The 13,405-nt window shown below is 27.5% G+C and overlaps 1 protein-coding gene across 1 annotated transcript in view; it reads left to right on the top strand.

The window, feature by feature from the left end:
• LOC142328840 (ABC transporter G family member 23-like) overlaps positions 1-12,885 on the top strand; it is a 113,808-nt gene extending 100,923 nt beyond the window's left edge. The window contains exons 11-16 of the mRNA XM_075372935.1: positions 43-158; positions 4,991-5,061; positions 6,080-6,168; positions 6,968-7,144; positions 7,639-7,725; positions 9,308-12,885. Of these exons, the coding sequence (XP_075229050.1) occupies positions 43-158; positions 4,991-5,061; positions 6,080-6,168; positions 6,968-7,144; positions 7,639-7,725; positions 9,308-9,531 (764 nt within the window). The 3' untranslated portion in view covers positions 9,532-12,885. The remainder of the gene's footprint in view (positions 1-42; positions 159-4,990; positions 5,062-6,079; positions 6,169-6,967; positions 7,145-7,638; positions 7,726-9,307) is intronic.
• The last annotated feature ends 520 nt before the right edge of the window (positions 12,886-13,405 follow it).

Raw genomic sequence — 13,405 nt, 5'->3', positions numbered from 1 at the left:
AACCTAAAAATTAATTCAAAGTGTAATTTCCCTTTTTTTCAGATCAATATATAGGTAATCAACTAAGAAAGGATATAGTTACAAGTTTTGTGGATTTCTTACAAGGTATATACAGAGACTGTAGTTGGCCTGAACAAATAGCAGATATTCCAATAAAGGTGATTTATTTTCTTTTATTGTTGTTTTTTGAAGTAATTATCAATTATACATTTTTATAATCTCAAGGAATGATAAAAGCATATATTCAACTTAAGAATTGATGTGGTATAATCATACATTTACTAATCGGAGAGTAGATATTGCTGTTCACTAGGCCGTTGTTATTTCATTAGGTATTATTTAAAAATATAGTTTCACTTTCTCTGAATTCATATTTTTATGATCAAAATAAAATAGTAGCCCTACAATATAAAAAATCTACTAAGCATACAGTCCATATTATTGGCTTTTTTTTGACTGAGAAATTATATTTAAAGTCAATAAATGTTACAAAGCTCTAAATTATAAACTAACCACACAAAGCTCTGAGGAAACTTAGACATGGAAAGAAAAAGTATGTTTTAAATGATAAATTGACACCTGCAAACTATTCAACTGTTGCTAAACTTTTTCTATTAAAGGGTATTGTATGTCAAAAATGGGATACAAGGTTTTTTCAAATCTTTAAATTTTATGGTCCTACCAGTTCATCTAGCCAAAAAGAACATATGAATACTCGTATTTCATAAGTTGTGTCAGTCTGCTTTTGGCCTTATATCTCAGGATTGACAAAACCGATTTTCTTAAAATTTGGCTCAAATTTATGTTATTGCATAACATAAATCAAGAAATGATTTATACAAATGAATTTTTATACAAATAAAAAAATATTGTTTTTCAAAAAATCAACCCCTACCTCTTAAAACTGAAATACATGTTTTTTTGTTTTATTCCTCTTTCTCCCTTCAGTTTAAATATTTTTCAAAGGGTTTTTGGACGTTTTTACTTAATATAGAGCAATCAAAAAATGTCTACAATATTTTTTAAATTATACTCCAGATGTATAATGAAGAAATGTTTTTGAAAAATTTATTTTTCTTATTTTAGCCTTTATTGATTTAGAGAAAACTTACCTAAAAAAAAATTGTTAAAATTAACCTATATATGAATAATTTAGAAAAAATCGATTCTCCACCACTAAAAAATATATATCGTTTTTTTTTTTGTTCTAATTATTTTATTTGTATTATTAACAGCCAGGAAAGTCATGCAACACTTAGCCAGATGACAGATCTGTTTTTTAGTATTATTTAAAAATTCAGAAAATAATTTTTTTGGCAGAATAATATTTTTTGTATCAAAGATAAACCTTTATTTATTTTGTAATGAATTGATGGGAATATCTTTTAAATAGGTACATTTTTTTTTAATGTCAATGGAAACAAGGTTTCTTTCTCATAAACTAAGAATTGTGTTTAAATATATGAAAACAGCTCTTTTGTCTAGTTTGAAAGAGAGGGATATTGTTATTTTATTTGAATAAGTGACTACTGTACTGAGCAAAGATTGTAGATCTTTATACTCTGTCATACAAAGTGACAGAAAAACTTTCAGGACATATTCTACTGGGGAAAATAATGAAAAAAGTCTACATAAACATGATCTGGAAATGGTTTGTTTTCGAGTTACGGATAGTGAAAGATTTAGCCTGGATTTCAGCTCTTCTAACAAAAAGAAGCGCTATTGTAATTTTTGGAACCTAAATAAAGAAGTAAAGTTGGTTGTTTCCTATGTAATTTCATCTGGGAAATAGGATAAAACAGGTCCCAAAACTGTAATATTAGCAGATTTTTAAGATATACGATGTAAGACACAAAATTCGGTGTCAAAAAATAAGTTTTTTTAGGTTTGTCGTGCAATAGCTTTGTTAAATGACTAATAAATGGGAAGATTTAGTAACATAAAATGTAAAAAACTTAATTCTGAGAAAATTAATGTAAACACTGGCAATAAAATGTAAATAAAAACTTTTAAAAATCGTAGCTAATAAACATTCAAACTATAGCAAAACAAAAAATAAAATACATGAAATGATAAATAGTAATAGAAAAACAAACCTCAGTTACAGTAGTTGTTCAAAATTCCCACTTTAATTTGCACTTTACAATATTCACAGCACTCTGACTGACGAAAAATATTTCCGGTGGCTTTTCGTAACATCTAAGGATTGTTTGCATCTCCCGTAAGATTTTCATTGAAAACAAATGGTCCCAGAATTTTCTCATAAATAATGCCACACCAAACATTAATGTGAAATTTGTGTTGGAAACTAGTTTCTGCAGTATCATGTTTTCGATCCATAAATTATTATTTTTAGAATTGAAGACTCTGTCTCATAAAAGTTCTTCATCAGTAAATAAAATTGAATTTATCTTATCAGCGTTGTCTAGAAGCCAATGACAGAAGTTTAACTGCTGGCAGTAATCTGTTTGCTGCAAATTTTGAATCTTCTACAGGCGGAAAGAATAATGATTTTCTTTCTGTAGGATACGCACCACACTTTGTTTTTTGATAAACCAGTGCTACACGAAATTTGTCTTATACTAGTGCTTGGGCTACACTGAATATGCTGAATCACACGATGTTCGTCATTAACAAGATGATTTATACTAGAAAATGAATATGTTGGAAATGACCCTTTCGTTCATAAATGCTGATACACTGAAGAATATTTAAAAAGAATGCTTAAAAGAATTCTTTAAAAAGAATGTTTATTAGGTATACAAAGAATAATATGATTTTCTGTCTATTTTTCAACTGTTTTCCTTCAACAAAATACCAATTTTTAAAAGTTTTTATACTTTTTATCTGCTGTGTTTACATTCATTTTCTCAGCATTAGATTCTCTACAAGTTTTGTTCCTAAACCTTTCTCGCATTTATTAGTCATTTAACAAAGCAATTGTACTACAAAGTTAAAAAAAAAATCTTTTTGACACAGAATTTCATGTTTTACGTCAGATAGCTTAAAAACTAATGGAGTTACAGTTCTGGGACTTGTCTTGTTCTTTTCCCAGCTCAAATTACATAAGAAATCACCAACTTTACTCCTTAATTTAGGTCCCAAAAATTACAGTAGGCTTCTTTTTATTAAAAGAGCTGAAATCTGGGCAAAATCTTTCTCTAGCCATAACTAGAAAACAATGCGTTTCCAGACCTATGTTTATATGAACTTTTTTCATTATTTTCACTAGTGAAACATGTTCTGAAATTTTTTTTTGTTTCTTCGTGGGACACTTTGTACATAAACACCTGATTAAAAATTCACATGTAAGGACACCAAGCATTGATCTTACAGCCCATTTCTGTGTCTTAAAAACTCTTTCTCAAATTTTTTTGAGAGCCGCAACAGATCATATAATATTTCAGCTGTAATAAATAAACAGATGTGTAAGGATTGCAGATGACATGATGTTTATAGGAGCATAGGATATTCAGCAGTTGTTTCAACATCAGAAGACAGAATACAGAAGAAAAATTAATGTTAAGGAACAAAATAATGATAGGAGATGATGAGCTAAAAAATGCTCAAACAGAGAAATAAAATGGATAAAGTACTTAGATATAATAATAACAGAAAAATACTTAAGTGAAAATTAAATAATGCTAAATGTAAAAGTACTTAACAGAAAGAATTATTTTGTAACAAGTTGGGTTGGACTTGAATTGGCTAGCAAAGCATTACATTTCGAGCTTACTTCTGAATAGATGCAAAACATGAACACTAACTAAAATTTTTTGAAATTTAGGAGCCCAAAAGTGTATTTGTAGTTTACAAATTCACTTATGGGCTCAAATACACTTATTCAAATATTATTGTTGTTATATATATATATATATATATATACTGTTAAAGACAAAGGCTGATGACGTCACTAGCCTATAATTACCAAAATAAGATTTAAGCATCAAAATTTACAAATTTCAAATAACAAATTTTTTATTCTTAGAGGTTCTCTGCAGAGAAGATTTAGGAAAAAACATTTTTAATTAGGTGATAACAAAAATAATTAATTTAAAAGAAAACTCTTTAAAAATATTGAATAAAGAATAAATTTTATGAAAGCGATGAAAAAGATTGCTTCTCATTTTCGGTCTGGAATGTAATATAGGTGCTGATTAATACTCCTTTAAGTGGTGGAAAAAAATACAAAGAATCTTTTTTTAATAATAAAAATTAGAAGAGCTGGAACCAAAAAACAATATATATATATATATATATATATATATGTGTATTTTTAGAGGTGGGGAATCATTTTTAAGAACAATTTTCTAAAAGTAATTATAAGTAGATTAAGTTTAACAAATTTTCTCATATAAAGTTTCTATAAAGAAAAAGAGAATTTTCAAAAACCTTTTCTGCATTTTAGATCCAGGAGTCTACCTATAATTAAAAAAAAACAAAACTATAGACATCTCTTGATAGATAAATGACATATAAACTACCAAAAAAAAAAAATAATAAAAATAAAAAACAAATCAGTTTTAAGAGGGGAGAGTTGATTTAAAAAAAAAATATATATATTTTTGGATTATTTATATATGCATTGTAGATAAAATTTGTTTTAATAAAACTTTCTCTAAAATCTCTTTGAATAAAATTGAAATTGGTTTTTTACAATATCCCCCACCCTTTTAACAAATTTTGAAAAAAAAATTAATATGATCAATGATGTAGAATTTAAGCCAAATTTGATGAAAATCAGTTCAGTCCATCCTGATATATAAGGCCAAAAGTAGTGCGACATACACACATATGCGTACATACAGACACACATACATACATGAATATTGTTTTTTTTTTTTGTCTGGATAAACCAGAAGGATCATAGAACGTAAAGATTTGTAAAATCCTGATATCCCATTTTTGAAATTATTGTTTATTTTTAGTTTAGTATACAGCCTATTTTTAATAACCTACATGTGTATTTAAGAACTTTTTTCATTTGCAGACTGAAGACCCAATCTATGGAACACGGAATCCAAGCTTTATTCATTTTGCTTCCCCAGCAGTTATAATAGTGTAAGTAAATATACTGGATTAGACATGCAGAATATGAATATTATTAAATTATCACAATAAACTCTAACTGCAAATTAAAAAGATAATTACATCATAATTATGTAACTTATCATTGCGGTATTAAATGTTTAGGATTGATTAATTATTACTGAAATTTTACTAGTATTAGGCTACATAAAATAATTTACAAACATAATATTCAGAATAAAGTACTAAATAGATAATGAAATCTTGATTTCATTTGTAGAAGGGTGAACATCATGTTAGGAAATAGTTTCAAAAACCAAATTCTCTTAAAAATAGACATTTTCTACAAATATCCTAAATAACTTTTTATATGGTCCAGTACTGAATTCTCCAACTATCTTATTTCATATTCAATTTCATAAACCTTAATACAGTTCCCGACTAAATTTTGCTAAGATTTAACTTTTTTCTGTTTACAACTGTTTTTATTTTACAACCTAACTTTTTTTTTTTTTTTAATAACATATTTCACATTTTTCACACTGATAATACTTATTGCCCTAGACTAATGCACAAAGTAGTTGCATGGTAACAATAATTTTACATTACTTTGAGTTTCTTAACAAACTCATAATTTGTGTACATTTCATTTAATAATCAAATTACCAGTAATAATTGTTTATAGACAATATTTATAAAGTTATTATTTACTTCTAATATTGTTTTGAAACATGTAGGAAACATATTTGCAACATCTGGAATAATTCTGTGATAGTGTAACTGCAGCAAAAAAAGTGACAGAATTCTATTTCAGAAAAAGATGATGTTAATTAATCCATAATAACTATTAAAAAATTAATGTATCCAAATAGATAAATTGTGATATTTCCAATTTTATCGAGCTTTTTATATCATTTGATTAAATTGTAATTATTCTGCATCAAAATACACTCCTAACAAATATTAAAACAATTTATAAATTAGTTTTTAATCTCTCCAATACGGGATTAATTTTTTACATATCTATTTAACCTATAAAAATTGTTTTCAGATTTGAATTTTACCTGCCAATGATGTTTACAGTAGGAGTAATAATTCAGGAAAAAGTAGCTGGAATTTTAGAGAGAAGCATGGCTGCAGGTGATTATTAACATTTTTTTATATGGTGTAAAGTATAAATCAACAGAGTGGCAACAGAAATAATTAAAAATTAACGTAGAGTTGATCCATTTAGAAATATATTTATTAAAATGAAAAATCTCACAGCAGACAACCCATGTTGTTTGCTGTAAGTTAGATTTGACAGTCAGCTTCTTTATGTGACAATTGCCTCGCGTTGATGATATTTCATGTTATACTATCTTTATTATGTTACATTTGATTGTCAATAACTGCCAGCCACTAACTTGGCCGGAATGTTAGAATTCAATTATAGGCATAATACTGAATTTAAATTTCTGTTTTTAAATTAAAAGGATTTAAATCTAGTGAGACTTGGTGGAATTAAGGGTTCAGTAAACAGCAATTCATTAATTAAATTTTATTTGCAAAAATCCAAATAACAAACTGCTTAGGCTTAAATCCTGCTGTAAAGGAATATGATAATCAAATAATAATAACTTGACAGTTTTACACATCTAGAACTTCATGGAGTCTAACAGTCTGGTAAATAAAGATTATTAATACATAAAAATAAAATTCCTATGATTGAAAAATATCTTCATAAACTGGATCATAATATGATTTACTTATAATTATAAATGGCAAATTATCATAGCAGGTGTTGCTACATAAAATTTATATTATATAATGTATAAAATTTCGGGTACTGAAAAAGAATTAATGAGTAATTAATCCACAAAATATGGATAATTAAGATAATCATATTAAAAACTAACATAAGTATTTTTAAATAGCAAATATTATTTTTTGTTTACAGGCTTAACAGCATTAGAGATAGTAGCAGCACATTCAGTTGTCCAGGCTGTTGTATTATGTGTACAAACAGCTGTTATGATAGTAGTTATGTATCATATATTTGACAGTCCTTTTGTTGGTGATTTTTATTGGACAACTGGTTTACTTCTTCTACAAGGAGTATGTGGAATGTGCTATGGTATGTACATGTATTTGTTTTTTTAAAATAGCTTCTAACATATCCTCTTTCAGTACAAACATACCATCAAAACACAAGGTGATTTATTTGTACAGTCCTTGAATGACTCTTATTAAAAAAAAAAAAAATGTGATAGTTTTTATATTAAAAATATCAGTTATTGAATAATCAGTTTTTAATGGTTATTTCATGCTGTATGTAAATTTTAATTATAGTACACACAGTAAGCAGGTGTTTCTAAAATATTAAATTCATTTAACAGGTAGGCAACACATTTTAAATTAAATAAATTATAAAACTTAAATTTTATATTTTAGTAATTTTTCTGTTATTCTTATAGATTACAAAACTGTAAATAAAGCGTATAAAAATTTTAATTATAAAACATAAATTTATGAAAAATATTTGAATTTTTCTACATAAACATGAAGAGAAATTAGAAAAGTAATCTTATAACATGAAAAAATAATAATATTATGTAACTATTTTTACAGGTTTTCTAGTGTCAGTGGCTTCTGATTCTATGACAACGGCTTCTATGTTAGGACTAGGAAGTTTTTTCCCACTTAGCTTGACAAGTGGTAAGTAATAAATGTTTTAAAGAAAAGATTAGAAAAAATTATTCAGTAAGTTTTAACTGAGAATCCCCATTAATAGATGTCATTTGAAAAATGAAAAATGCCATATTCAACTGGGACTGAACCCAGGAATTTCTGGATGAAAAATACAGATTTTATCATTGCACCTAGTTGGGTGTGAAAGCCTTTTCCAGCTCCCTTTGCCTTGATGAAAAGATTCATTAGATTAGATTTAAAGGTAATAGCCTAATGATTACAATACCTTTAAGTTTAACTCATACTTGATTGAGTCAAGACTTACTTGCTTCTCCATGAAAATATGATGAGTTGATCAACATTCTGATGATACTTTTTTGGCATTACTAACAGGCTGCTGTGTCCTTGCGGTCTTCTAGATGAATGAATCTGAGATTCCTCAGCACAAGAATGGCATTATTGACCTCTGGGGGTTTCCGACTGCCTCTGTACCAAGGCTGTCCCTTCCTCATCCATCTGCGCAAACAGTTATTGCTGTCACCCATCTTCTGTCATCTTTCTTCTAAGTATGTTCTAACACATTCACATTAAAGAATGTGCTTTCTGCAGTAGATGCACCTCAGATTAAGCCTCCTCATCATTCTACATCCTCTCCATTAGATCTTCCTATCCTTTCTGCCAGCTGTAGCTCAACCGTGCCACAACGAACACCACCACCTCCATGGACACAGTGATCCTCAATGCCATCTTCCTTTGGAACCTGTTAAGACTAGCCTTGCATCTCTCATACTTGATGGCGTGTTGCCAGACGGGTGCCGAATACATAATTATAGAAGACACTGTCATGGCAAGCAACCGCCTCTTGAAGGCCAGAGCACCTCTCACATTGCTCATGAGTAAGGTGAGGGCCCGCACCGCTCAATCAGCCTTGTCAGACAATCTTCCACATGCCTGGTGAACGACCAACCAGACACCCAGATATTTGGCCTGCCAGACAGGGTAGAGCACCCACCATGATCCGGATTGGGGGTATCCTTCTTTTCCTAGCAGGTATTATTAACTTTGTTTTATCGGCCACCAGGAATAACCCATTGTTCTCCAGCCAGCCTTAGTCAAATGGCAAGGTATGTTTTCTTTTTTTCCATGGAGGTTATTTCCATGGAGATATAGGGAAAAGTCGTTTTCATGGAAATTAGATAAGTCCTACTATGTTCAAGTGAAACTTGTGCCAGCTGAACACTGCCAAATCTGGTGGACATTTTTGTTATATTAAAAATACACTTAAAAACTACCAAATATTATTATTAGCCTAAAATTATCACTAAAATTTAGATTAATGTACACAGCACCAATATATTTAAGTACCCAGTTAAATTATTTCATTGAATTAGCTCTATAAGTAAGATTAGTATAAGTACGACTATTAACACTAAGTACAAGCAAGAAGCCAGAGCTAACATTCTCATACTAGCTGTTGTCTGTTCTGATGATGTCTAACTAAAATGGGTGTGATGAAACAATACTGTGTATAGATGTACACAGAGGCTTCATTTTATCAGGATACATTTGGGTTGGCTCATCAAACACATTTAATTTTTTTTTTTGGTAGGTATGGTATGGCCACAAGAAGGAATGCATGCAATCTTAAAAGCTGTGGGATGGTTACTACCATTATCGTTATCAACAGAAGCAATACGTGCATTAACTGCTAGAGGTTGGACAATTGATCATCCAACTGTGTATTATGGTTACATATCTACAATTGTTTGGATATTGATATTTATTTTAGCAGTAAGGTGTATTATAAAAGTTAGAGGTCTAAGGGGTAAGTAATAAATGGACTGTATGTATTTGTTTTTATTTAATCATGTTGTAAAAAAAAATTGTACAACATATTACATTTTTAAAGAAAATTAAGAATGTCATTAAAAATGACAAATGTATGTGAATGAATTCACAAAGATTGGAGATTAAACCAATCTGTATTTAATAATTCTAAATTAACTGATTAATAAAAAGCAGATCAGTTAGTTATTGGTTAGTTGATAAAGTGTATACGATTTCATTAACTGCGATTCTGCATACAAAAGTTTAGGTAATATAATAAAGCCTGTCGAACAGAATTTCATGGAAGTAGAATGCTTTGCCAAGTAAATGTTTTGAATAGTATACAGACCTCTAAAAAGGCAAATGTGTAAATATTTCTTCAGCAATGAAAACTCCCAGTTTATAAATTGTAAAGTGTTCCAAATCTACATTGTATCAGAGATTAATAACCATACTGCAAAATGCATTTATTATATTTATTTCAGAACATAGCATTTTTTGTAAAAATATTATATTACAGTAAAAATGCCAATTTTATCATCAGCATATTTAATTTGTGATGGTTAAAAACTATGTTTAATCATGGAAAAAAAAAATAAATCTTGTAACCTGATTGGGACATAATAATATATTATATAAACATAAATTATAAGATAAAAAATAGATGTGATTAATGTCCATATTAATTATTTAAATATAAATACATAAAAAAATTACTACATAATAATTCTCAATTCAGAAGGCACTATTGAAAATTATTTTGAGCACATATTTACATACACAATGAAAAGTTTGCAGAAAAATCAGTTTTTTTAAACAAATAATGATTTTATGAAACAAATCTTTTAATTTTATTTTAAATAAATTGGTAGGAAAGCAAGGTAATAAAATCACATAACACTTTCTTGTAAACCAAAGTATGTGTTGAATTGTACAAAAATTATTCTATTTTCTGGTTTAGTAAGGATGTACAATTTTTTCCTGGAAAATTCTACAAACAATAAAAACATCTAGAAAGGCTCTATTCAATGCAAGTTCTGTTTGTGAAAGGTTTTATTATATAATAAAACAAAATTTCTATCAACTATGATAAAGATTTGTTAACTAGTAATAAGAAAAACATGTTCTTAAATATAATTAAATACCATTAAAAAATTGATACATAATTACATATATATAAATAGTTGTAGAAATATTGTTTACAAACAATTTAATTTAATTTAATTTATAGCAAAGTTATAAAATTAATAAAAATAAGATAAAAATTTCAGACTATGCCTTTATTTTAATTTCTAAATCTGTGACATGAGTTTTGCTGAAATTATCATTAAATATGTTTATTTAATTTGCACAATACTAGTACAATACCTAACACAAATGGTAATATTCTTGTAGTGCAGTAGCGTAAGAAGAACTAATATGCTCAAATTGTATAAATAATTTTATATTAAGAAAATAGATTAGAGAAAATGTATACAGATAACTACTTCAATAGTGCAAAAACTAATATCAAAAGATTGCTAATTATTATCAGTCTGTCCAATTTGATTTCATTAGAATTTAAAAACTAATAATGGTAATGGTTCTGTAGGTCACTTCAAAGTGCAAAATGTAGATTAAGTGCAAAATGGAAATTTGCCATATACTGATGTATTTACACATATTAACTGACAGAAGAAATCTATTGTAGAACCTAGTAGTTTGTTGTAAAAATACCTTTTGATTATCAATCATCATTAATTATTTGTAGACTAAGAAAGTTTATTTTAATATTATTGTTTTATGATCATAAAAATTCTTTCAAGAATATATTATTTAAAAGATGGATCAGATTTTTTTAATGATACAGTAGATTTTAACCATTTGATTTTGAACTACCCAGTAATCAATCAAGTGAGAAAGTTAATTAGGCCAAGAATAACTTTAATAGTAAAAAATAATCAATGATTAAATAAGTTGACTGTATGTTTTAACAGGTAACATTTTACTGACACTTGTCAACTCCTGAGGCCTTCACGTTAAGAAACAAAACAAAAAAACATTTCATTTAAATGATAGGAATTTAACCTTAATAATTTAAAACAATGAACGTATTAATAGCTTAATTATTAACTTTCTCTTACATAATAACCGATATTTAAAATATACTTTAATTACATTGGTACTGCAGCACTTTCCTTTGATTCATATTTTGATCAATTCTTCTTTAATTATTGTTTCAAACATATTTTTTTTTGTCATTTTTTACTGTTCTTTAATATCTCCTAACCATTCCGCATTGTTATTCTCTATTCTTCCCTTCTCTGCTGACCTCAATGGCAGTGGTTCTCTTAATTTCATGGACCCTAATCTTGATTAGGCTTGATATTTTCCATGTGCTATAAATTTCATCACTAATATGTCATTATAATTAGATGAAAACCAGCTATTACTTTGGACAAATCACAGCTTCAATAATTTCCTTTTTTGAAGAAACCAAAAATCATAATGCCTAAATAAGAATTTCAGAATTTTCTAGCAAAGTATGACACAAGTGATGTATGACTATCTATCTGGAGGGAGATGAAGAAGAAGGATGACCAGAAGGTATAATAGGGGATAATATTAGTTGTAACCAATTCACCTTACCAAATATAATGATCATAATGACTGACATATTTCTATCCTGAAATCTCCATTTCCTACTTACAACCTTAAAACTTTCATAAATGAATTCAATGTGCTTGTGAAAACCAGCTCTAAATAATATTTAATGTCAATTCTTTATTCAAAGTTTCACCCAACCACTGTGGTTAAATATATTTATTATTCATATAATAAATTCACTGTAACAAGATTATAATTTTGGCAATAATAAAACTTAATCTTGTATAATAAGCGCCATTCCTGTATAATTCTGCAGGACTTTACCAAGAATTATTCCCAGTAACATATCAACCAAATCATCATACCAACAGAGGGATAATAAAAAAAATTACTTCCTTATGGAAATTCCTTAGCTAAGTATTTAAGTTCAGTGAAACGTCTATTTTTTCCTCTATTTAAAGCCACAGTAATTCACTGTTTTATTATTACCTAAAGCTAAAGCCACTAATTTTATTGATTTATTATTATTTGGAATATGAGCTGTATGTAAATGTGAATATTTAAAACATTCAAATTTCATGAAAATATTAGAGTAAGAATATATACATTTTTAAAAATAAAATAGTGAACTTTTGACAGGTAAAATATTATTGTTAATAAGTTATATTATTGTTATTAGAATTGTTTATTTTTTTTTTTTATTATTATTATTATTTGCCAAGAATCAAATTTTTACTTTTCTTTTTATAATTTTTAATAAATATTTTTTTTTTTAATTTTGTGTTACCTTACTTTTTTCCCTTTAAGCCAATTTAAGTAGTTTAAAACATAATTATAACTATCTCTGACTATTATAACTATCTCTGACCTTAAAAAAAAACAATTATTACAATATCAAGTAAAACAACTTTAAGTAGACATCTTTAAAGATGTTATTCATTTATGTTTTTCTATTCATCACAACATGTCAGCTTCATGATACCAGGAATATTGTTCTATGAGTATCAGTCTAGCCAGGAGTTTCTCTTTTTTGTTATTAAATACTATTAACATAAAGAAATAATATAAATAGAACAAAGTGTACTTGCTGATAAAATGACAATGAACATACTATGTTGTTAAATTAAATAAATGGTAAAAAAATAAACAATTTCTTTAAAACCATTGAATATTATTGGAAATTGGAAACATAATTGAAGAGTTATGTAATAAGGTAGTCTAGGAAACAAGCTAGCAGGATAAATATGTGTAATATTGATTATATATGCTTCAGGAATGCTGAAAATGTACATAT

Source organism: Lycorma delicatula, chromosome 8, assembly GCF_047948215.1.
Source record: "Lycorma delicatula isolate Av1 chromosome 8, ASM4794821v1, whole genome shotgun sequence".
In the NCBI taxonomy this organism is placed as follows: domain Eukaryota; kingdom Metazoa; phylum Arthropoda; class Insecta; order Hemiptera; family Fulgoridae; genus Lycorma; species Lycorma delicatula.
Note: the sequence above shows the minus strand (reverse complement) of the source record. Positions and strands in the feature narration are given on the sequence as shown.